General features: G+C 38.3%; 1 protein-coding gene across 1 annotated transcript; it reads right to left on the bottom strand.

The window, feature by feature from the left end:
• Window positions 1-130: 130 nt before the first annotated feature.
• slc51a (solute carrier family 51 member A) lies at window positions 131-23788 on the bottom strand. Its single transcript, XM_061965603.2, has 8 exons — window positions 23609-23788; window positions 14840-14991; window positions 14618-14691; window positions 14384-14542; window positions 9504-9615; window positions 867-1013; window positions 685-790; window positions 131-584 (listed from the first exon to the last, which is right to left on the bottom strand). The coding sequence occupies exons 1-8, from the start codon at window positions 23679-23681 to the stop codon at window positions 433-435; spliced, it is 975 nt and encodes a 324-aa protein (XP_061821587.1). The 5' UTR covers window positions 23682-23788; the 3' UTR covers window positions 131-432.
• Window positions 23789-27592: the final 3804 nt, after the last annotated feature.

The following is a 27592-nucleotide window of genomic DNA, read 5'->3' as shown; positions in this document are numbered from 1 at the left end:
AAATATTTACCAAGAGTAATCTATTCTTGTATGTTTCTATGAAGAAATTGCAAACAAACAAAAGTCCCTGAAAATGTCATTATTTTATAGGGAACATGATGCATTTAAAATATTTATACATTGGCATCCATTATGTTCAATAGATTTATTGTTATTCATCCCAGTAATAAAAATTATCTATTGAAACATCCCCTCTCAAAATAATTACTTATGACACTTGAAACGCAACATGTTCTTGCCCAAATGTTTTGAGGTTTTATGATGGCAACAACCTGAGAAGAATTGGCAGTGAAGTTCCTCCACTCCTTAAAGTTTGTGCAACCAGGAAGTCTGCCCAGTCAATTGAACACCCCATCATCGCCTGATGAAATCCACACACGAGGATACAAATGGCGTGCACGCATTAAACAAAACGGCACCTTTACGACCTACTCATACAGATTTCTGCAAGGTAACCATTTTGGCGTTTTCGTCACTGTCGTCGCTTTCCTCCTCGGGCAGCGGGTCGTAGAGGCGGCGATACAGCAGACGCGTGACCAGCGTGATGATGAACATCTCCAGGATCAACAGCTGCTGACTCATCACTGAGGAGACACACACGGAGCGGCGTGTTGTAACAAAAAAGTCGGGGTGCGGTCAGGAACACAAAAGCTCAGCTAACGGAGAGGGGTGATGATGACTCACTGTATCCTCTGGCGGCGGAAGAGAACGGCGGTGCGCAGGCGATGGTTCCGTTCAAAGCCAAAATGTTGATGATCGCACTCTGTAGTTGGCTCAGGATCAGCACCAGCTGTGGACATGTAAACACTCGTTGGAGCTGGCAGTCACAACGTGGGGGCGAAACAATTAGAGGTGTGGCGTGTTACCTGGTACATGGCGTACTTGGGGATGATCTTGATGCTGCGTAAAGTGATCCTGAGGTGCATGAAAGTGATGGCTACGGGCCACAGGGCGATGATGGTCAAGATGCCCACAAAGGGGTTGATCCATATTGCTGATCCTGTGATGCTCAGCTGAAGAACACAATGAAGGCAGGACTTTTTACTAATGATCCAACAGTGACACATGTCCCGATGGGAAACTCCATTTCTATTACGGACTTGAGTTTTCATTAGTCACTTACTTAAGTTAATCGCATACTCAATTAACTCGTGTCAATAGTCACAAAGTGCATGTGGAGTCTTTGTAGAGTACCCGTGAGTAGGGCCGGGGGGCGGGGTTAAGGGGGGAGAAGTATATTTATAGCTAGAATTCACTGAAATTCAAGTATTTATTTTATTTTATATATATATATATATATATATATATATATATATATATATATATATAATAAATACTTGAATTTCAGTGTTCATTTATTTACACATATACACACACATAACACTCCTCTCTACTCATTGTTGTATTTGAAAGTGCAATGCTTTGCAGCCTGTAGCACAGCCTTTGAAGGAGCATAGGTATGGGTAGCATCTGTGACATTTAATTTGCAGGAAAGGAGTGAGTTTAGGGTTGAATTGTCCATCCTCGTTCTATTCTCTGTCACTATCTTTTTTTGGACATTACTACTTGCCGTAGTTTTGAAGCAATGCATGATGGAATTCCGGATGTTGTGTGTTAGTGTATTAACGTGCGGGCTGGAATAAACACACGCTGAGAAATAGCTCCGTGCCTGCCTACTTTATGGGTTATAGATAAACCTATGGATAACGGAGACACACACACACACACACACACACACACACACACGCACACACACACACACACACACACACACACACACACACACACCAGTGACGTGCAGTCACTAGAGGCAGGTGAGGCGGGGCCTCACCTGCCATCATGGAAAGAAAAAAAATGTAAAAAGAAAAAAAATTAATTAAATTGTTATATGTATCCAGTGATTATACTATAAAGTTATTTTCCATTTAACTTCACCAGTTTTAGATTATTTTTATTCAAAATCGCTGAATTTTCACATTTGCCGTTCAAATACTGAGAAGAGACGGTGCTGTGATCAGCAGCCAGTTGAGGCACGTCACTCAATTGTGCCTCAACATGGATTGCGCAATGACTCGGCTAACTGCTGGCCTGCTGTGCAGTGAGACCGTATTGCTATATGAACTATATTATACATTTCCATAGTTTAGTTAGCTGAGGTATATAATGTACAGTGTATTTTGTCAACAACTGTATGTGTGTAACGTATTTCTTGTGCTGAGCAATCATAAAACTGTGTGAGGCTCGCGTAATCCCGCCTCCTGGTGCCGGTTAAGGCACCTTCGCCGCAGACTGCACCCCCCGACGGGAGCGCCACACCAACCAAAGCCCACACCCAAACCCTCCACGTGCAAGACCGAATCCACCCAAAAAAGTCACTTAACAAGAAGCCAAAAAGTGCAAAAACAACATTGCTCGCGCCGGAGGAGCCGTGAACGACTGCAGGGACACAACATTAGGTACACCTGCAGACTGCAGCACGGATTTCATATTTCATTCATTCACAACTCCTCCAACACGAACACCACTGTTCCCGCACTTATAAGTAAAGGTAAGACCATAATAACGTTTTTTTTATTAAATGTGCTTTTTTGTGTGCTACAGTTTGTATGTGTAAAGTTAAAGTTAAGTTAAAGTACCAATGATTGTCACACACACACACTAGTTGTGGTGAAATTTGTCCTCTGCATTCGACCCATCCCTTGATCACCCCCTGGGAGGTGAGGGGAGCAGTGGGCAGCAGCGGCGCCGCGACCGGGAATAATTGTTGGTGATTTAACGCCCAATTCCAACCCTCGATGCTGAGTGCCAAGCAGTGAAGAATGCTGGTATGAGCTTTTAAACATAACCCGTTAACTGCTGCCAATCAAATGGTGAATAAGATACTCTTTAGGGTTCATATGTTTGTAAATCTGACTGTGATGAAGTCAGTGCCTCACCAGTCATGAACCTCACCGCACGTCACTGATACATAGATACATAGATAGATAGATAGATAGATAGATAGAAAGATACATAGACACACACACACACACACACACACACACACACACACACACACACACACACACACACACACACATACATATATATATATATATATATATATATATAGTCTCCTTCTTGTTGTGTGTGCAGTTGTGCACTCTCCAAAAGCCGTAGATGTTATAACATGACTGGGCCTCACTCAGGTCTGGCTGGAAATCAGGGGAAATTCGGGAGAATGGTTGTCCCGGGAGATTTTCGGGAGAGGCACTGAAATTCGTGAGTCTCCCGGAATATTCGGCAGGGTTGGCAAGTATGAGTGTGCCGCCTCTTGCTCTCTTCCCTTAATTAATAATAATCCTCTCCATTTCGGAAAATAAACTGCATTTCTTAGTATCATTATCAAGTAGCATTATCATTGGAGGACGAGGCAAAACATGTTACACACCAAGAGCAATCCAGGAGCAGGCATGCTAATGGCTAAGCGAGCCGCCAAGCTAGCTTGCAACAACACAGAAAAACAAGTGTAGATGGAACCACATTACAACAGAAAATAAGAAGTTATTAACATGGAATTAATAAGTAGATCTGCGATGAGGTGGCGACTATGCCAGGGTGTACCCCGCCTTCCGCCCGAATGCAGCTGAGATAGGCTCCAGCGCCCCCCGCGACCCCGAAGGGAATAAGCGGTAGGAAATGGATTGATGGATAATAAGTTGATTAATAAGAGTCTAAAGCAGTGGTTCTTAACCTTGTTGGAGGTACCGAACCCCATTAGTTTCATATGCGCATTCACCGAACCCTTCTTTAGTGAAAAATAAAATGTTTTTTTTTTCAAATTCAAGACAAAGTTATATGTTTTTGGTAACACTTTAGTATGGGGAACATATTCTAAGTAACAAAGACTTAATTTAGAGTTATTTGGACACTAGAGGAAAATATTCTAAGTAATAAAGACTTAATTTAGAATTATTTGGTTAGGGTTAGGGTCAGCGTTAGAGGGTTAGGGTTATAATAAGGCCATGCCGAATAAGGCATTAATAAGAACTTAATGACTAGATAAGAGCCAATATGTTACTAATTTGCATGTAAATAAGCAACTAATTAATGTGAATATGTTCCCCATAATAAAGTGTTACCATGTTTTTTTACTGGTGCATAAAATGAACCGTACATGAACATCACCTTGTTCAAAGAACAAAACCAACACAGTGCATAAACTCACAACAAATTACACACCTGCAAATCAGTCAGCTGTTGCCGTATCCGTAATACGCCGATAGGGAGAAGTTTGTATTTTCACGATGAGTCGGGTGTGTTTTGACCTCCGCCGAACCCCTGAGGCCGACTTACCGAACCCCTAGGGTTCGATCGAACCCAGGTTAAGAACCACTGCTTTAGAGAGGATTGTATAACAGCTGTTGGTGTGTCAGCATTGTCATAGTGAGTACACGACATGTAATGGTAGGGCGGATCGATCCACAGACTGGCAGTGTCGCTAATAGTGTTGGTATCAGTATGGAATCGATACAAGAGTGATTAGATCGATTGTTTTGTTTTTTCAATAATGTCATTGTTGTTTTTGTACATTTTTACAAACTCATGGAATAATTACCTGGACACAGGAGGAATTTGAGGGCAAAAAACTAATAATTGAAAAGAGTAAATTGAGAATAATTTCTGCTTTCTTTAGAGCATACAATTGTATGTGATGAAAGAGAATAAGGAACTAGTTTAAATATTGTGTAACTGTCAATAGCACTCACCATATATAGAAAGAAAAATGTACAGTGAGTACATGTGATCGGTATCGGTTGAGCTCACTCATGGATGATCGGAATGGGCAGAATAAAACCTTGATTGGAACATCCCTACTATGAGTCTTTAAAACTTGAGTCTACATCAAGTGACCGTTCGACAGAAAAACTTGAGTCTTTGTCAACCCATAAGTCGGTGCAAAAGTCTTTATACCTGCGAGCCAGTGAAATTAGATTTTTTTTGTCACCCGTAAGTCAGTAAAAACTGAGTCTTTGTCAACCTGTGAGTAGGTGAAACATGAGTCATTGTCGAGTACCTGTGAGTCTCGATTTTTTGTCAACTCGTGAGTCAGTGAAATTTGATTCTTTGTTAACCAGTGAGTCAATGAAATTAAATTATTCTTCAACTTGTGAGTCAGAGAAATTAAATTCTTTGTCAACCCGTGAGTCTGTGAAATTTGATTCTTCGTCAATTCATGAGTCAGTGAACTTGGTTCTTTGTTAACCCATGAGTCAGTACATTTCAATTCTTCTTCAACTTGTGAGTCAGTGAAATGTGATTCTTTGTTAACCCGTGAATCAGTGAAATGTGATTCTTCTTCAACTTGTGAGTCAGTGAAATTTGATTCTTTGTTAACCCATGAGTCAGTGAAATTTGATTCTTTGTCAACTTGTGAGTCAGTGTAATTCGATTCTTTGTCAACCCCTGAGTTAGTGAAATTTGATTCTCCGTCAATCCGTGACTCAGTGAAATTTGACTCTTCGTCAACCCGCGAGCCAGTGAAACTAGAGAATTGGTGAAGTACTCCTAAGTCAGTGAAATTTGAATCTTCATCATCCTGTGACGGAGTGAAATTCCAATCTTCGTTGAGCACCCGAGAGTCAATAAAACTCCGGTGTTTGTCACCGTTGAGTTAGTGAAACACGAGTTGTCAAGTAACTTGTCAACCTGTAAATCAGTGCCTTTGTTGAATAACACTGTCAGTAACAACTCAACCCCCTGGGGAGTGAGGGGAGCAGTGGGCAGCAGCAGTGGCCGCGCCCGGGAATAATTTTTGGTGATTTAACCTCCAATTCCAACTCTTGATGCTTAGTGCCGAGCAGGGAGGTAATGGGTCCCATTTTTATAGTCTTTGGTATGACTCGGCCGGGGTTTGAACTCACAACCTACCGATCTCAGGGCGAACACTCTAACCACTCAGCCACTGAGTAGGCCGTTTGGAATTTGCCCCATTTGTGACCAACTGTGACATCAGCGGATATCTCCATGTATGGTAAAAATGAACCCAAAGTGCTTTGTGCAAGACCGTCATTGTAGTCCGATAAGCTCCTTCTTTTTTGCTGTCCTCTACAACCATACTTGCCAACCCTCCCGGATTTTCCGGGAGACTCCCGAAATTCAGCGCCTCTCCCGAAAACCTCCCGGGACAAATTTTCTCCCAAAAATCCCCCGAAATTCAGGCGGAGCTGGAGGCCACGCCCCCTCCAGCTCCATGCGGACCTGAGTGACGTGTCGACAGCCTGTTTTCACGTCCGCTTTCCCACAATATAAACAGCGTGCCTGCTCAATCACGTTATAACTGTAGAATGATCGAGGGCGAGTTCTTGGTTTCTTATGTGGGTTTATTGTTAGGCAGTTTCATTAACGTCCTCCCAGCGCGGTAACAACACACAACAACAGCAGTCACATTTTCGTCTACCGTAAAGCAGTTTGTCTGCCGTAAACAGCAATGTTGTGACACTCTTAAACAGGACAATACTGCCATCTAGTGTACATGCATATGTGACAATAACATCTCGGGCTTTTAGAGAGTGCAGTGCACAACTGCGCACACAACAAGGAGACAAAGCAGAATGCATCATCAGAGAGGGTGTTCAGCATGGTTAGAAAAATAGTGACAGAGAATAGAACAAGGATGGACAATTCAACCCTTAAAGGGGAACATTATCACCAGACCTATGTAAGCGTCAATATATACCTTGATGTTGCAGAAAAAAGACCATATATTTTTTTAACCGATTTTCGAACTCTAAATGGGTTAATTTTGGCGAATTAAACACCTTTCCATTATTCGCTCTCGGAGCGATGACGTCACAACGTGACGTCACATCGGGAAGCAATCCGCCATTTTCTCACTTTCGTCGGTGTGTTGTCGGAGGGTGTAACAACACGAACAGGGACGGATTCAAGTTGCACCAGTGGCCCAAAGATGCGAAAGTGGCAAGAAATTGGATGAAATTTGTTAAAAATACGAGGCTGTGGGGAAAGCCGACGAAATGGTCAGTCGTTTGTTCCGCACACTTTACCGACGAAAGCTATGCTACGACAGAGATGGCAAGAATGTGTGGATATCCTGCGACACTCAAAGCAGATGCTGACATCAACTCCAAAACTGGACAGATCAGCTTTCAGGAAAAGAGAGCGGATGAGGGTATGTCTACAGAATATATTAATTGATGAAAACTTTATTAATTACTCGCGGTTTTACGTAAATTATTATACATAAACTGTGTTTACCAATAATTTAGCTTAAAAACATTTATTTTTTTCAATCATTCGAGTACATTCGGGTAGTCTTGTGTAATGCAGTATTTTGTGTCTATTTAGGTATGGTTAACCTGAGTGCTGAAATCGTGGAAAAATATATGTTCTTAGCGCGCCTGAAATGGGCTGTCTGCACTCTCAAAGGGCATGTTGTTGCCAAATGTATTTCATATTCTGTAAACCTAGTTCATAGTTGTTAGTTTCCTTTAATGCCAAACAAACACATACCAATCGTTGGTTAGAAGGCGATCGCCGAATTCGTCCTCGCTTTCTCCCGTGTCGCTGGCTGTCGTGTCGTTTTCGTCGGTTTCGCTTGCATACGGTTCAAACTGATATGGCTCAATAGCTTCAGTTTCTTCTTCAATTTCGTTTTCGCTACCTGCCTCCACACTACAACCATCCGTTTCAATACATGCGTAATCTGTTGAATCGCTTAAGCCGCTGAAATCCAAGTCTGAATCCGAGCTAATGTCGCTATACCTTGCTGTTCTATCCGCCATGTTTGTTTGTATTGGCATCACTGTGTGACGTCACAGGAAAATGGACGGGTGTATATAACGATGGTTAAAATCAGGCACTTTGGAGCTTTTTTTAGGGATATTGCGTGATGGGTAAAATTTTGAAAAAAACTTCGAAAAATAAAATAAGCCACTTGGAACTGATTTTTAATGGTTTTAACCCTTCTGAAATTGTGATAATGTTCCCCTTTAACTCAACAATGAGTAGATGAGTGTTATGTGTGTATATGTGTAAATAAATGAACACTGAAATTCAAGTATTTCTCTTATTTATATATATATATATATATATATATATATATATATATATATATATATAAAAATAAGAGAAATACTTTCAGTGAATTCTAGCTATAAATATATATATATATAATAAAATAAATATATATATATATATATATATATATATATTTATATATATATATATATATATATATATATATATATATATATATATATATAATAAAAAAAATATATATATAAAAATCCCCCCCCCAAAAAAAAAATATATATATATATATATATATAAATAAGAGAAATACTTTCAGTGAATTCTAGCTATATATATATATATATATATATATATATATATATATATATATATATATATATAGCTAGAATTCACTGAAAGTCAAGTATTTCTTATATATATATATATATATATATATATATATATATATATATGAAATACTTGACTTGGTGAATTCTAGCTGTAAATATACTCCTCCCCTCTTAACCACGCCCCAACCACGCCCCCGACCCCGACCACGCCCCCCCACCCCCGACCACGCCCCTCGCCCCCCACCTCCCGAAATCGGAGGTCTCAAGGTTGGCAAGTATGCTCTTAAGACTGGCTCGTACATGCACATGCAACCTCCGCTGTTGCTATTTCTAACACAGAGTAGTGTTTAGTTCAAACATATACCTGTAAGTAGACTCCATACGGAAACGCTAAAAACTACAACATGGCTGACGGGGAGAAGACGCCGTCAAAGTGGAGCCACATAAACAAGACCGCCCACAAAATGGCAAATTCTAAAAAGATGGTCTAAAGGTGGCTTGAATACAGTCAGTAAAACATAATCTATGCAACATTTTGACTAACGAACTACCTTTACATGTTGTGTAGACCACAAGGAAGTGTTTTAAATGTAGAGAAAAAAAATCATGTGACCCTTTAAACTCCAGTCTTCGTCAACCTAGAAGTCAATCACGAGTCTTTGTCGAGTGCCTGTGAGTCAGTGAATGTTGATTCTTTGTCAACCCGTGAGTCAGTGAAACAGGAGTCTTCGTCGAGTACTCTTGTGAAACATGAGTGTTCGTCGAGTACTTTTGTGAAACATGAGTGTTCGTCGAGTACTCTTGTGAAACATGAGTGTTCGTCGAGTACTCTTGAGTCAGTGAAACATGAGTGTTCGTCGAGTACTCTTGAGTCAATTAAATAGTTTGTTTTGTAGAACTTTTACTGCAGCTTGGGCAAGAAGGGGAAGAGGAGGTGATTCGAGGCAAGGAGCCGATTTGTTACTCCAACACAATCCCATTAAAACAGTGAGAGCAACAATTTCACGATTAAAGACACGTTATAAGCCCTAGCAATAGAACCCACTGTTTTAAGACTTATTTAAAACTGTTCACAAATACCAAATATTGTCATAGCGGTATAACATTGGCATTGTTTCAACGTTAAAGCAAAAGACTCACGTCAGCCAGGTCGAAGGTCCCGTTGGTCCACAGGACGATGGACAGGATGGTAAAGACGATCTTGAGCAGAGCAAACTGGAAGGAGCCAAGTTTGAGCAGGAAAAGAGAGCGCCTGAAATAAAGGAAACGTGCGTTTTTGTAAACAAACTGTTGAAGAAAGTATAGTGGAATACCAGCATTGCTATTGTTTTCAGCGCATGGGGATTACATCATCCTCTGGTTACGCAAACATAAGGTCGAAATGCATCTGTTTGCCATTACCATCGCTTGAAAAAAAAAAAATAGCGTTGGCTTGTGGACTTTTAAACTCTCCACACCGTTGAATGGCCAGGAGTGTGTTCAGCCTGCCTTCAAAGTACAGAGTGTGCAGAGGAGCGAGCGCCAAAACGTTTTACATAACCTTCAAACACACACAGAAAAAAATAATCCGTAAAGTCTCACATGTGACCTCTGAACCATGCATGTGCTCATGGAGGCTGCAGGGATCTGCGCTTCATTAGGACCGCACCAGGTTTTAATTAGTGCTGTTGCTAATACTGTACAATGGAACCAAAAGTTTCGGCGAAAGTTTGCACCAAAATATGTCTTTCATGGTTTTTATTCAACTCAAATTGGTGACTTAGTATGTGCTTTTTTATTGAGTATGACTGGAAAATAAGCCACCATGGGGTCATAGAAAGTTGAGAGAGCTAGCACTTTGATAAAGAAGGTTAGAAAGAAGTCGTAGCAAAGTCAGCATAATATTTCTGTCTGCAACCGATTTCTTCGATTTACAGTGTTTCCAATTGGAAAAATTGTTTTGTATTTTATAAGATTCCATTTTCAACAGACAGTTTGCAACAGATTACTCACAAAAACCGAGGTACTACTGTACAGGGATTGCACAACAATGCATACTGTATTTAGGGAAAATGTTAATTAGGCCCAATTGGAACTGCTAATGAATGATTGTGTGTGTTAATATAGCTTCAATATTGTTATAAGGTTAAATATGAATAATAAATCAAAAGGAAAACAAGCAAGTAAAACAGTGAGTTAAAAAATAATATCTCAAGTAAACCAAAATTAGTTAAATATGAGCGCAAGTGTCAATCAAGGACACAAAAATATATCAGAGGAAAAGAGACTCCAGCAATACAAACTCCATGAGACTGGCTTCTCAATGAGCCAGTAAGATAGATGGTGTTCCCTGTTAGCCAAGTCTGTGTCACGTTTTGCTATTGCTTCCAAGGGAATTCAGATCCATGCTGACTGACGTAAGCCATGTCGGTTGATGAGGAAAAATTGTAATCCATTCCAACAGACATTTCCCCCGATCTGGCCAGAGGAAACGCCATAAAACTCAATTACAATGACAATCTGAAGCTGTTGACCATACTTACCTGTGTGCTAATATGACATTTTAAAATAGAAGGGTTACAAGAGTGTTTTATTTATTTGTCTTGCCCTGATGTGGTATCTGAGCCAAGGATGTCGTTGTGGCTTGTGCAGCCCTTTGAGACATTTGTGATAAAGGGCTATATAAGTAAACTTTGACTGATTGATTTATATACATCCATCCATCCATTTTCTACCGCTTGTCCCTTTAGATGATACAAATTATATACATTTAGCCAACGATAGAGCATTTTAAACTATCGTATCGTGATAATGCATGTTGATGACACATTCTAGCTGTGTCCTGCAAATGTGACAGCCACAAGCCAACAAACGCATCTTCAACGCACTGTAGCATCCTCACTGAAGGCTAATGTCCCTCCACATTGCAAAGCCACTTCTAAGTTAGCAATCCTCACCTCCATGGCGGCAGATCAACTAAGTTTCTTACAAGTATCATTATTACTGGAGGACGGAGAATAGCTTAACATGCTCCACTAAAACAGTGTTGGAAAATATGCTAACCGCTAAGCTAGAGCTCTTGAATGTAAACAGTGGTTGGCGGATCGATACAAATATCGACAGTAACTATACCAAGTTAAGTATCAGTATACAGTTGATACTGGTCCGATCAATATTTTCTATTATCAAAAAATCGTTGGTCTTTTTTGGTATTGTTTACAAACTCAGAGAATAAGTCCCTGAACACAGGAGGGCTTTAAAGGCAAAAACAAAATGATTTAAATCAGAGCCAATTGTAGGAAATAATTTTAATATTGTATTTATATCATTGTACCACTATCCTGTGTTTTTGTCTGATTATAATGGTGATCAAATATTGAATCATTTAATCATCCTGCATATTTTTAGTAATGTTATCAGCACTGGTATGACCAATACTGCCCCTCTAACGACTTGGTACCAATTCCCAAATTTGTACTATCGCTCAAAACTAATGTAAAATATTCAAACAGCAAAAGAATAACGGTACATGATTATTACATATTAACAGAAGCGTTGATACAACCATGAAAGTAACCAGATATTAACAGTAAATTAGCACGTAGATTTATAATAGTTTGAAGAAAATAGTTAGAGATGTCCGATAATGGCTTTTTTGCCGATATCCGATATTCCGATATTGTCCAACTCTTAATTACCGATTCCGATATCAACCGATACCGATGTATACAGTTGTGGAATTAACACATTATTATGCCTAATTTTGTTGTGATGCCCCGCTGCATGCATTAAACAATGTAACAAGGTTTTCCAAAATAAATCAACTCAAGTTATGGAAAAAAATGCCAACATGGCATTTATTATTGAAGTCACAAAGTGCATTATTTTTTTTAACATGCCTCAAAACAGCAGCTTGGAATTTGGGACATGCTCTCCCTGAGATAATCCTGATACCCACTACAACTATGGGAAATACTATACTTTGACTTTCACAAAGTGCATTATTATTATTTTTTTCCCCAAACATGCCTCAAAACAACAGCTACAAAAATAATGAAGGCACACAGCTTCAGTCCAGAGTATACTAGAGTAATAAAGTAAACAATAACATAGTCCTCCTTTAGTAGACTGCCTGGTATACTGTATAACAGGAAATTATAAACTGAGCTCAATCTGCCCTGCTCTAACGTATTTGTATGAGTAACAATGATGTGCTGCAAGCGAGTGGTGAGTGCTTGAAGTGGCCTACCAGTCAGCCAGAGCTTCTGAAATGCTGCGTTGAGACAGGGCACCTCTGTTCACTGCAAGCTGCAAAGTGTGTGCCATGCAAACTCCACCGTAGCTTTTGCCATACTGCGTGCGTTGTCCCTGATCACAACGTGGGTTTTCGCCCTGGGGTGGTTTTTGTTTTTTCTCGGCGGAGTCTTTAAGCGACAACTGTGTGGTATTACTTTTTTTCGGTGTTTGCTTTTCATCCATCTTCCGCTTGTATTCATCGTGTATCTCCTTATGATTCTTGAAGAGGTGGGAGATCAAATTGCTTGTATTAAAGGAAGACGTCTTGGTTCCAACTGGATGCAGTCATTGCAAATTGCCAGTTTTTTATCCGTCAGAGACACTTTAAAATAATCCCAAACCATAGACATGGTGTCGTTAGTCAGTCACCGAGCGAGCTCGCTTGTTAGCCACGGCTACAGCACCGGCAACAACACACTCTTGTTGTTATGCTCCGCTCGCAGCGGTTTGATGAGGTCATCAAGCGTCACCAGTAAACCTCTCATGCTGCAGTTGTCAACTCCTGTGTTGTGTGGGAGAGGGGAGAGGGGAGGGGCTGCTGACTGGGAGACGCATCTGCTCTGTACTTCTTCTTACGTCCATGAACCGCTCTGTACAGCAGCGTTTTAAAAAGTCATTAATTTTACTTTTTGAAACCGATACCGATAATTTCCGATATTACATTTTAAAGCATTTATCGGCAAATCTAAAAATAATACAACGTTACCACATATGTTAGCAGCTACATTAGGAGCCTATTGAAATGGTTCTAGTTTAATTTATACACAAAATAATAATTATCGCAGGAGGCTGGTATATATATTGCGATATAGATTTTAGGCCAAGGGTGTCAAATGTACGGACCGCATGAGTTTGCTAAGTATAAAATGAGCCAAAATTTTTGAATGAAATAATTTGCTGTTCTAAATGTGCCCACTAGATGTTGCGATAGCAATTCTTTTTTATCTTTGTAGATTATGCTACATATGTAAAAACAATAAACCACTTGATGTTAGTGCACCAGTAGAGGAAAATTAGCAAACTACATAAATAGCATCCTGTAATTTGATGATATAATTTTTTTATCTTGATAGATTGAAAATTAACACCAATGAGTTGACTGATGAACATTATCACATAATTATTCAGAAAGAATAAATAACGACAAATAAAGATAGAATACTATTAAACGCAACATGTAAGTGTAAAAAACCCCAACAACATTATGATTTGTACATTTTCAGAATGTGCTTGTTCCTTTTTTAAACAAAGATAATCTGAAGTTGTCTTTATTTTTAAGTAGATTTTTCTCCAAGTGGCCCCCGATCTAAAATGAGTTTGACATTCCTGTTTTAGGCCCTATCATCCATCACTAGTTTGGACCAGCCATTTTGGGCCAAAACCAGGGTTGTATTTTTATAAACTCCTCTTAGGGACTGTGACCAAATAGACCTAAACCAAAATCACGGATACTAGACAGCTGGAGAACGACAAAGTGTGAAGCATTTTAGCTTACAGTGTAGGCTACAATGACAAACACTGACAGTCAGTGTGGTGATTTGCCACAAAAAAGTATACACTAATAACTCAACTCCACTGGGTCAGATTATGATCATAGTTGGTGCGTCGGATGAAGATAACACCCTGAAACTATGCTTAGGTCACCTCCTGGATTTGTGGCATTTGGGATCAGTGTATGACCCACGGGTTGCAGGTAAATTATACTGTTGTCTGGTACTTGATACAAAAAGTGCATCAGTGTATACCGTGTGATGGCCACATGCGGCAGACACGGGCAGCAGCAGCAACATGGCCCCGTGCTGATCCTTAATTGGTGCTTTGGCGCCCGCCGCAGGAACGCCTCGTCGCCGCCCACCTCCTCGATCATCAAGATGAGGAACTTGAACACCACTATGGCAAAGTAGCTGCAGACAGGGATGGTGACCAGCAATGAGAGAATGATCAATAGAGTTGAAGGAGAAAAAAGGAGAAGAACTGACCAAGCTGAGGTCATATCAGTAAACATGGTGGCTCGGGGGATCCACATCCCCAGACAGGACATGGTGCCAATCACCTTCAAAACAAAAACACAGTTATTGATGTGAAACAATAACGTTAGCTGTTGCCACACAAAGCAGAGAAAAGGACAGGGAGGATCGGCAGAGTCACACACATGGAAAGGTTAAAAGTAAGGAGAGATGAAATAATATTTTTTTTCTCACGGGTGCCGCTCCATTGACCCAAATGATGGTACTTTTCTTCTGGGCAGGCACTTTCTTATAAATATAAACACACTCCTCTATGAAGATCAGCATGGAGACCACCGCCATGAAGGTGAGCACAGAGTACAAGATCACACCGAACAAGTCCAACTCTGTACAAACATGTGACAACATAATTAGCCATTTGAAAATATCATGCATATCTTATAGCAGTTTTTTTCAACCTTTTTTGAGCCAAGGCACATTTTTTGCGTAGAAAAAAATCCGGAGGCACACCACCAGCAGAAATAATTAAAAAACGAAACTCAGTTGACAGTAAAAAGTCATTGTCGCAATTGTTGGATACGACTTTAAACCATAACCAACTATGCATCACTATAGCTCTTGTCTCAAAGTAGGTCTACTGTCACACCACGCCGTGACTTATTTTGAGTTTTTTGCTTTTTTCCTGTGTGTAGTGTTTTAGTTATTGTCTCGCGCTCCAATTTTTGGTGGCTTTTTCTCTTTTTTTGGTATTTTCCTCTAGCAGTTTCATGTCTTCCTTTGAGCGATATTTCCCGCATCTTCTTTGTTTTAGCAATCAAGAATATTTCAGTTGTTTTTATCCTTCTTTGTGGGGACATTGTTGATTGTCATGTCATGTTCGGATGTACATTGTGGACGCCGTCTTTGCTCCACAGTAAGTCTTTGCTGTCGTCCAGCATTCTGTTTTTGTTTACTTTGTAGCCAGTTCAGTTTTAGTTTTGTTCTACATAGCCTTCCCTAAGCTTCAATGCCTTTTCTTAGGGGCTCTCACCTTTTGTTTATTTTTGGTTTAAGCATTAGACACCTTTTTACCTGCACCCTGCCTCCCGCTGTTCCCGACATCTACAAAGCAATTAGCTGCCGGCTGCTACCTACTGATATGGAAGAGTATTACACGGTTACTCTGCCGATCTTTAGACAGCACCGACACTCAACGACAACACATCATTTGCAGATTATAATTACTGGTTTGCAAAAAATATTTTTAACCCAAATAGGTGAAATTAGATAATATCTCACGGCACACTGGTGTGCCGCGGCACAGTGGTTGGAAAACACTGTCTTATAGGATCTAATATAGTAAAGTAAGTTTTGTTTTTCTATTAACTTTTCCAACTCCTTCTCACTTGTACTAGTATTAGATTACTATTATTATTAGTAATTCGATATTCATATTACTATTATTACTACTAGCATTGTGATAACAAAGGTCTTAACTCATTCTCTTTCTATGCCACATCAATGTGGAATGCGCTCCCAACAGGTATAAAAGAAAGGGCATCTCTATCCTCCTTCAAAACCGCAATAAAAGTACACCTCCAGGCAACTTCAACCCTAAACTAACACCCTCCCCGGATTGTTGTTAATAATCAAATGTAAACAATCAAATGCAGATATTTTTCTTATGCCTTCTGATCTCTCTCCCTCTCTCTCTCTATGTCCACTACTTGCTGTACATATCCTACCAAGTCAGACCTACACTGTTTCAATATCCATTTCTCTGTTCTCAATTGTTGATGACTGATGATAACAACCAAACCTAACCCGTCCACCCCCCCTCCAAACCCCGAATTGTAAATAATGTAAATAATTCAATGTATACACCCTGATGATTATCTTGTGTGATGACTGTATTATGATGATATTATATATGATAGTATATATCTGTATCATTAATCAATTTAAGTGGACTCCGACTTAAACAAGTTGAAAAACTTATTCGGGTGTTACCATTTAGTGGTCAATTGTACGGAATATGTACTTCACTGTGCAACCTACTAATAAAAGTCTTAATCAATCAATCAAAACCCATACTACTACTACTACTTTTACTACTCCTGCTAGACTCAGGCATCTGTTTAAAGATACCACTTTGAAATTCAATAACAAAACAATTATACAAAGCGACTCGTTGAAGAATCTCGGTCTTATTTTCGACCCAACTCTCTTGTTTGAGCTGCACATGAAGAGTGTTACTATTTTTTAATCGCTAAAATCCATCCCATTTTGTCCACCAGCAATGCTGAGTTCATTATTCATGCAATCGTTATGTCTCGTCTCAATTATTGTAACATATAATTTTCGGGTCTCCCCAAGTCAACATAACATTAAAAGGTTACAGTTGGTTCAAAATGCGGCTGCCAGACTTTTGACAAGGACAAGAAAGTTTGATCCTATTAAGCGTACACTGGCCCACCTGCACTGGCTCCTGGTACACTTTAGATGCGGCTTAAAGGTTGTATTACATACAAAGAATTAAACAGTTTAGCACCATTGAATCTTGCTGATTGTATTGTACCATACGTTCCGTCCAGAAAACTACATTCAAAGAACGCCAGCTTATTAGTGATTCCCAGAACCCGAAGTGAAGTGAATTTTATTTATATAGAGCTTTTCTCTAGTGACTCAAAGCGCTTTACATAGTGAAACCCAATATCTAAGTTACATTTAAACAAGTGTGGGTGGCACTGGGAGCAGGTGGGTAAAGTGTCTTACCCAATGACACAACGGCAGTGACTAGGATGGTGGAAGCGGGGATTGAACCTGGAACCCTCGAGTTGCTGAAATGGCCGCTCTACCAACCGAGCCACGCCGCCACCAAAAAAAGAAAAGTCTGCAGGCTCTAAAGCGTTTATTATTCGAGCCCCAGTACTCTGGAATGCCCTACCGGCAACAGTCCGAGATGCCTCCTTGGCAGAAGTATTTTAATCCCACCTCATCTATATACTCTGTTTTACAACAGTTGGCAAGCCCCTCTTCTCTTTTTATGAGATACCAGTCTGGAGGAAGTGCTAGCAGTCCTAAGTCATAACCCAGTGTGGACCACTCCTCCATGACCTGAATGGAGATCTCCTACAATCGTCCGCTTGCCCCCAATGGTCTGGACTCTCACATTATCATGAATAATTAGCAAAAACTGAACCCGCTTGGCATCCATTGCAAACGGTCACCCAGGATGTGAGTTCAGACTAGTGATGCCATTGTGGTTTATGCAGCCCTTCGAGACACCTGACATTATGGGCTATAAATGTAATATTTGAAGAAAATAATATTTGACTATTTGTTTTACTACTATTAAGCTTTACAACTATTACAAATGCTTACAACCACTACTTCTTCTCATTTTTACTACTACATATAGTGCATTTCAATATTCAAGCATTCTACAAGCTATTACTACTACCACTTACGCCTATTACTACTACCACTATTACCACTACAATGACTCCTTGATTAAATTCCAATATGCAATATCCATCACCATTCTACTACTCCCTCTTTACTCCTAAGAAGAATATTTGATTGTAATGTTATATTCATACTACTATTACTTTTACAAATACTATTGTATGACAATTCAACTCTACAACTCATAACTTTTACAACAACTATAATCACTACTATTTGGACTTTAATACAATAGTTATAATATTAGCTACTACTATGACTTATTTTTACCACTGTTACTATTACTACTTGTAATGAGATACACATACTAGTACAATTACTACTAAGAATGTTCAATTTTAATACAATATCCAAACTACGACTACTACCTTTACCACAACTTTTCTTATAACTAATAAACTCATACTTGCCAACCCTCCCGGATTTTCCGGGAGACTCACAAAATTCAGCGCCTCTCCCGAAAACCTCCCGGGACAAATTTTCTCCCGAAATTCTGGCGGAGCTGGAGGCCACGCCCCCTCCAGGTTTATTGTTAGGCAGTTTCATTAACGTCCTCCCATCGCGGCAACAACACACAACAACAGCAGTCACGTTTTCGTCTACCGTAAAGCAGTTTGTCTGCCGTAAACAGCAATGTTGTGACACTCTTAAACAGGACAATACTGCCATCTACTGTACATGCATATGTGACAATAACATCTACGGCTTTTAGTGAGTGCAGTGCACAACTGCGCACACAACAAGGAGAGGAAGCAGAATGCATCATCAGAGAGGATGTTCAGCATGGTTAGAAAAATAGTGACAGAGAATAGAACAAGGATGGACAATTCAACCCTTAACTCAACAATGAGTAGATGAGTGTTATGTGTGTGTATATGTGTAAATAAATGAACACTGAAATGAACACTGAAATTCAAGTATTTCTTATATATATATATATATATATATATATATATATATATATATCCAAAGACATGCACCTGGGGATAGGTTGATTGGCAACACTAAATTGGCCCTAGTGTGTGGATGTGAGTGTGAATGTTGTCTGTCTATCTGTGTTGGCCCTGCGATGAGGTAGCGACTTGTCCAGGGTGTACCCCGCCTTCCGCCCGATTGTAGCTGAGATAGGCTCCAGCGCCCCCCGCGACCCCAAAGGGAATAAGCGGTAGAAAATGAATAGATGGATATATATATATGTATATATATATATATATATATATATATATATATATATATATATAATAAAATAAATAAATATATATATATATATATATATATATGTAGCTAGAATTCACTGAAAGTCAAGTATATATATATATATATATATAAATATATATATATATATATATGTGAAATACTTGACTTGGTGAATTCTAGCTGTAAATATACTCCTCCCCTCTTAACCACGCCCCCAACCACGCCCCCGCCCCACCCCCCGACCACGCCCCCACCACCCCCACCCCCCGAAATCGGAGGTCTCAAGGTTGGCAAGTATGAATAAACTTTACAGAGAACTACTACTAAGCGCTTTAAGTGTATAGAAAAGTGCTACATAAAATCTATTCCAATATTATTATTATTACTACTTCTCATTTGTACTACTACGTATACTGTAATTCAAATATTCTTACTACTAGTAACTTATTATTACTACTTTACTGCTATCACTATTACTACTATGACTGTTTGATTCAAATCCAATATCCATACTACTACTAGCAATGCAATATCCATACCATTACTATTATTAAACTTTACAACTACTCTTGGACTGTAATTTAAAATTCACACTAGAAGCTACTACAGTACTACTACTACTTGCTTTTACTACTGCTACTACTAAATATTACTACTAGTATTGCGCTACCATATCACTACTATAAAAATGTTTGATTGTAATGAGGTATCCATACTACTACTACTACTACTACTAGTACTAGTACTACTAGGAATGTTCAATTGTAATGTAATACCTTGAAATATCAACGGTTTGTCATTTTTAAAGAAATCAACCAAACAACTTTTCACTAACTGTCATATCCGTGCCAATAATTGATTGATGATACATTGAACTGGAAATCTCATGTAAAAATATACAACATAAAGTAGCAAAAAACACGTCAATAATGAATAAAGCAAAACATGTTCTAGACCAAAAAATCACTTCATATTCTCTACTGCTCGCTAGTGTTACCATATCTGAGTTATTGTGTAGAAATATGGGGAAATAACTACAAAAGTACACTTCATTCATACTTCAGTGTTACAAAAAAGATCAGTTAGAATAATACATAATGTTGAATATAGAGAACATACAAACCCTTTATTTATTGAATCAAAAATACTGAAATTCCACGACATAGTGAATTTGCAAACAGCTAAAATTATACACAAGGCAAACTATAACCTGCTACCCAAGAATATACAACAATTCTTCTCAAAAAAAAGAGGAGAAATATAATTTTAGAGAAAAATGTAATTTAAAACATTTGTATGCACGTACAATACTTAAGACTTTCAGTATCTCTGTATGTGGAATAAAATTATGGAATGGATTAAGCAAAGCAATCAAACAATGATCCACTTCAAGAAACACTTCAAATTTAAAGTGTTTACAAAGTACAAAGAAGCATGATAAACATTCTGAATTTATTTCATCCATCCAGCCGTTCATTTTCAAAATAATTTTACTCATCTCACCATATGAAATGTAACTTACTTCACGGAGTATAATTTATTTATTTATTTATTTTTCATTGTGATTACTTATGGAGTATATTGTCAATGAATTGAGAACAGGAAGTGAACAAAAGTTTTAGCAACTGTTATGTAAAAGAAAAGGGGTAGGATTAAATAAGCTCTGCTTCTTCCTACTCCTTTTCGAACATGTTGAAAAGAAAAACTGGAAATTGTGATGTATCATGTTGTATGCATGCATGTTCGAAATAAACTCAAACTCAACTCAATAAAAGTGTGTAAATAAAAAGTCATACATGTACAATATATGCATAGTCCACATGCATGCTGCTTGCAAAAGAACACGTGATGTGCATTTAGAAAGAAGACTGCAGCTACTCAAACGTTTGAAGGTCGAATCAGTGCTTTCATTTTGTTGCTTGGAACTAAGCGTCATTCATGTGGGTGGACATCATGGACTTTATTGCAGAAAATGGAGTTCAACTCAACCATAAACAACTCAATGTTGAGAATATTGTTTGAATGCAACAAAACAAAAAAGGCAAAGAACTAAACATCAGTCATTCTATTGTTTATAATGCCATGTATGTATAACGGTATTCATCAAATATTTCATAGAATTGATCAAAAAATGATTGCATTTTCTGTGATTGTACACTTTATTTGATCAAAAATAGTATTATTTTATTATGATCACCTTAGTCCTCGAATATGTTCCTATATATGTTCCTGTCTGGAATATGCATTAGCTTTATTAAATGTCCTCCAATGCCATAATGAGGACATGTATGGCATATCTCCAATATCAATAAATGAATAACTAAACTCTTCCGTGATAATTTAAGACATTAACTTATTTCATGATGGATAATAAAGCATTATTTATCATCTATTACATAATTATCTCTTGTCTATACAAGACTATGTTTATTATACAATGTTTAAGTTAATTTTACACCTATACTTTCTGTTTAGCTTTAAAAAAAAACCTACATAAACAATATTACTCAAAGATTTGGCGACACTTTCCAATGCTAGAGAATTGGAGAATGGTGCTGTGTAAAGGGTGAACCTGCTTAGAGTTAATCTACTCAACATTAATTTACTTTCAAATGATACATTCTATTATGTCTAATCTGCCTTTTCCATCATGGACTGTCAACCAGGGAATACATTAACAACAGAAATGTAATTAATCTGTTTACAACAAAAAGATTAAGCCTTGGCTAAAGGGAAAACAAATATGTACACATTTACTTGGCCTCGGTTGTACTTGTTATTATAGTGCAGTGATTGATTATATGGTGGGTTAAAGTATGGTATTTATTTAAAAAGGGACAAGAGTTGGAATAGAGCATTACCTATAAACTGTCTGTACAAATTCCATAATCATAAATCCAGAGTAATGTCATGCAAACTTAATTTTTTTTTTGTTTCATTTTGAATTGAAAAAAATGTACAACTCACTCATGACAAAAAAAAACATTCTAAAATAAATTATAAAAACAATTACCATCAAAGAAGAATTAAATGCTTGATACTAGAGATGTCCGATAATATCGGCCTGCCGATATTATCGGCCGATAAATGCGTTAAAATGTAATATCGGAAATTATTGGTATCGGTGTTTTTTTATCGGTATCGTTTTTTTATATTAAATCAACATAAAAAACACAAGATACACTTACAATTAGTGCACCAACCCAAAAAACCTCCCTCCCCCATTTACTCATTCACACAAAAGGGTTGTTTCTTTCTGTTATTAATATTCTGGTTCCTACATTATATGTCAATATATATCAATACAGTCTGCAAGGGATACAGTCTGTAAGCACACATGATTGTGCGTGCTGCTGGTTCACTAATAGTACTAACCTTTAACAGTTAATTTGACTAATTTTCATTAATTACTAGTTTCTATGTAACTGTTTTTATATAGTTGTACTTTCTTTTTTATTCAAGAAAATGTTTTTAATTTATTTATCTTATTAATTTTTTTTAAAAGTACCTTATCTTCACCATACCTGGTTGTCCAAATTAGGCATAATAATGTGTTAATTCCACGACTGTATATATCGGTTGATATCGGTATCGGTAATTAAAGAGTTGGACAATATCGGAATATCGGCAAAAAGCCATTATCGGACATCCTACTTGATACTTTTATTTGCTTTTTTTTAATCTGTTATGTGTTATCTGTCACACATGTTTGTTCAGTTTGTTTTGTCTTATTTCCTTATGTTTGAGTGTTACAATTTATTGTTGATGTATAAAATACATGGATATCGTTATTTTCATTGCTAAATGTATTTTACTGTTTGGAAAATATACGATAAAATAAACTATCTGTACAGCACATCAGTTGCAATCATCTTATTGAAACTATATTGAACTGTATCTCTCTATTTAATTAAAATGATATCATATGGTATTATATATTTTTTCTATACACATAAAATATAAGGACAAAACCTCAGCAACTCACTTAACGTGCCCCGCAGCTTGTCATTTTTGGTATAAAGGGGCGTTTCCAATGCTAATGAGGAGCGAATGGACTGGCCCACCAAAGAGTTAGCTATGAGCGCGAACAATTATTCAAATTGCCCTAAAAACGCGTCATTACCCTTATATTCATCAAATTTTGGAAGCATTTTAATGAGTGAGTTCAATTGAATCTAAAGGTTTTAGAAAAATATTGTTAGGACGTTCTATTCATTGGACGATACCACATGTTGCCCCCCCCATTAGAAAAGTCCAATGTGTTTCTAATTAGTGTGTCGTTTCTCACAAATGATGCAAATTCCCGAAGAAAATAAAGCCGAAAATTTAAGGAAATTACGTTAGAACAGCGTAACTCACGGAGGATGATGTCCAAAGCCAGCGGCGGCTTCTCCTGGCAGCGAGGGTCCATGGTGGGGATGGATTCGTTCATGGTGGCTTCCCAAGATGGAACTCAGCAGCAAGTGGTGCTTGTTAGTGTGTCGTCCAACTACACAAGACGGTTCCCACTTGGCAGGGCACTGATATGTTGTGCATCAGGGCCGAGGGGGCGTCCACGGTCCACACACTTGATGCACGTCCCGGCGCCGCCCCCTACTGCGAGCACACGCACATGCACACGCGGGCGCGCACACGCAGACAGACACTAACACACAACCGCCGCTCAAGTATCCCATTATCATATACAGTATGTTATTAAAATGCAAAAGTATAAATTTGACTACATTCTTTTAAAAAAATTATTTACTTAATTTTTTTTAACAGTAAATTATTCCTAAATTACATTTTTTAGAATTAATTTTTTAACCCAAATGCGTTTTGTTAGGTCGACAATAAAATAACTGACTGATTCATAACCCAATGTTAACATTTTTTTTAACAAATAAAATACATCCCTGACATAAGTCTACAATTGTATTATTTATTATAGTGCATAGTAAGTTATTTTATTAGCTTTTGTACAACACCATTGTATTGCATTGGGTCGACACAAAAAAATTAGGTTGATCCAATAATTAGAATTAACTTGATTTTGAAAAGCAAATTAGAATGTTGCAGGTCTGTGTTGACTCTGCGATGAGGTGGCGACTTGTCTACGTTACAGCCACCCCCACACCCTCAAGAGGGACAAGTGGTAAAAAAATGAATGGATGGATGGTATGTAATGTATACATACAAACATATGTGTGTATATATGTACACACATATGTACAGTCGTGGTCAAAAGTTTACATGCACTTGTGAAGGATATAATGTCATGGCTGTCTTGAGTTTCCAATCATTTCTACAACTCTTATTTTTTTGTGCTAGAGTGATTGGAGCACATACTTGTTGGTCACAAAAAACATTCATGAAGTTTGGTTCTTTTATGAATTTATTATGGGTCTACTGAAAAGGTCAAAAGCATACATACAGCAATGTTAATATTTGGTCACAACCTTCTGGTTCTGGCAAGCTTCTGATTGAATGTTTGACCACTCCTCCTGACAAAATTGGTGCAGTTCAGCTAAATTTGTTGGGTTTTCTGACATGGACTTGTTTCTATAACCTTAATTGTAGCCTAATTTAGCCATTCCTTTACCACTTTTGACGTGTGTTTGGGGTCATTGTCCTGTTGGAACACCCAACTGTGCCCAATACCCAACCTCCGGGCTGATGATTTTAGATTGTCCTGAAGAATTTGGAGGTAATCCTCCTTTTTCATTGTCCCATTTAAAGCACCAGTTCCATTGGCAGCAAAACAGGCCCAGAGCATAATACTACCACCACCATGCTTGACGGTAGGAATGGTGTTCCTGGGATTAAAGGCCTCACCTTTTCTCCTCCGAACATATTGCTGGGTCTTGTGGCCAAACAGCTCAATTTTTGTTTCATCTGACCACAGAACTTTCCTCCAGGTCTTATCTTTGTCCATGTGATCAGCAGCAAACTTTAGACGAGCCTTAAGGTGTCGCTTCTGGAGCAAGGGCTTCCCTCTTGCATGGTAGCTTCTCAGTCCATGGTGATGCAAAACACACTTGACTGTGGACACTGACACCTGTGTGCCAGCAGCTTCTACTTGCTGCTGGAACACATTCATTGCAGACCTGCTTTTTGGTGGTTCTCGGTTGACTCTTGATCATCCTGACCAATTTTCTCTCAGCAGCAGGTTAAAGCTTGCGTTTTCTTCCTGATCGTGGCAGTGACAAAACTGTGCCATGCACTTTATACTTACAAAAAATAGTCTGCACAGTTGCTCTTGGGACCTTAAGCTGCTTTGAAATGGCTCCAAGTGACTTTAAGGATTTGTTCAAGTCAATGATTAGTTTTTTCAGATCTGTACTGAGTTCCTTTGACTTTCCCATTGTCGCATTTTTAACCGAGTATAATGACTGCATCACATGAGACCTATTTAAATGGGCTCAGAGAAGTCAACAGGTGTCGTCAATCATAATCACGCACATGAAGTTAAGAGTCCATGACATAAAGCTAATTTGATTTGATTGTAACTTTTCTACCCCACCAAAATTGATTATGTATGTTGCTGTATGTATACTTTTGACCCAGCAGATTTGGTCACATTTTCAGTAGACCCTTAATAAATTCATAAAAGAACCAAACTTCATGAATGTTTTTTTGTGACAAACAAGTATGTGCTCCAATCACTCTATCACAAAAAAATAAGAGTTGTAGAAATGATTGGAAACTTAAAGACAGCGATGACATTATGTCCTTCACAAGTGTATGTAAACTTTTGACCACGACTGTATGTGCCTTGTATGTATGTATACACATATATATGTATCTATATATTATACTCGTTACTAAATTATGTAAAGTGACTAGATTTGTTGCAGGCTGAAACATTTACTAATAAAACAAAACAGGGTAAAGTGAAATACTCACCCTTTGAAGAGGCCTGGCTCACATTGTTGGCTTTTTCCCCTGATCTTAAATTTTTTTTGGTTTAGTTTTCCTTTTTTCCGTGCAAATTATTGTCCATAAAGTGTTCAGCTATGCGTGGTATTTACATAAGCATGCTTGGTTAACATATTTTCCTATTTATTATTTGTATTGCTAACCATTGTATTGAGCAGACAGATCCTTTCCTTTGTAGCAATAAGTTCCATATACAGTATGTTTTTTGGTTATCTTCCTTTGTATTGATTGCTTTAGAGTTGCCAAATATGACTCGATAGTACTGCAAATGCTCAAATCCCCATTTAATAGTGGCTTTTTATTTTAACAGATAAGCCATGCAAAGTTGCTGAGTGGAACCGAGGCCTATTTGGCCTCGCGCTGTGTTTGCTTTGAAACTAGTCACCATTTATGCTCTCGAAAAGACAAACTGACATGGAGGTCATTGCCTTTGGAGAAAATAAGTGCTCGATGGGCAAAACGTTCTCAGTATTACGGCAGTACAGTAGGAGGGATTCCCTGCTCAATCAATACCAGTAAATGACTGCTGTTGATCACTTTTTAAGGAAAATTTAAAAGAAGTGTCAGGACTTCAAGTATTTATATTGAGTGGACAAGCTTCCTTCCTTGAGTCAATGGCCTGGAGTTTAAACAGATAGCAAAGGTTCAACTCCAAAGTTGGCTCACTGGTATCTTTTTACATTTACTAGCCACTTTTGTACACTATAATAAAATCACAATGCAGTGTAGAAGGGGCAAAAGGATGGGCCAATATCAAAATGTGAAGTTTGTGCATGCTGAGTGTACAGTGTTTTGTTACTCATGCATGCCAAGTGGAAAGGTGAGCTCATGTGAAATAATGGAAGGTTTTAGACTGACTCACAATCAGCGGCGGAAGATCTATAGACCATATGGACAATTGTCCGTGGTGACACGGGGCACCACAAGGATGAGGGGGGAAAACCTCGAACCGCGACTGACACAAATGTCGATTCAAAAGTTGCAGTAATCCTATTATAAAACCAATTTTTGGGTTATAACTTCAAACCTATCATCCCACGTAACATTTTGTATTTTTTCGATTGTTTTTTTAATGCCACCGCAAAACAATACCACAACCCCTTGCGAAAATGATGGTATCACCCAACTTGGAGGATGTTCATTCAGTTTAAAAATAATATATCAAAAATCATACAAAACTATAGTCATTTGGCAATGTTCTGACTTGAACAAACACTAAAAGAAATCCAGAAAATGAATTGTGGTTGTCACTAGTACTTTGTTGCACCACCAATTGCTTTTATAACAACTTGCAGTCGCTGAGGCATAGACGTCAAAGAAAATTGTAAGTTTTCTTCAAGAAGTTGTCTTTGTAAATCTCATTGGGTTGGCACCAGACGTTTCAGCATCATCACCTTGCCTACTGAAGATTCACTATTCATCACT

This window comes from Nerophis lumbriciformis, linkage group LG07, assembly GCF_033978685.3.
Source record: "Nerophis lumbriciformis linkage group LG07, RoL_Nlum_v2.1, whole genome shotgun sequence".
NCBI classification, from domain to species: Eukaryota; Metazoa; Chordata; class Actinopteri; order Syngnathiformes; family Syngnathidae; genus Nerophis; species Nerophis lumbriciformis.
The sequence above is the reverse complement of the archived record's forward strand: the minus strand, read 5'-3'. Positions and strand labels throughout refer to the sequence as shown.

Bases quoted from the DNA above. Each gene is read 5' to 3' on its own strand.
- slc51a (XM_061965603.2), bottom strand. From the start codon at position 23,681: ATGAACGAATCCATCCCCACCATGGACCCTCGCTGCCAGGAGAAGCCG. The intron at 14,543-14,617 runs GTCAGTTCTTCT...CCCTGTCTGCAG, and splicing joins ACTGATATGACCTCAGCTTG to CTACTTTGCCATAGTGGTGT. The intron at 1,014-9,503 runs GTGAGTCTTTTG...TGTGTTCTTCAG, and splicing joins GGACCTTCGACCTGGCTGAC to CTGAGCATCACAGGATCAGC.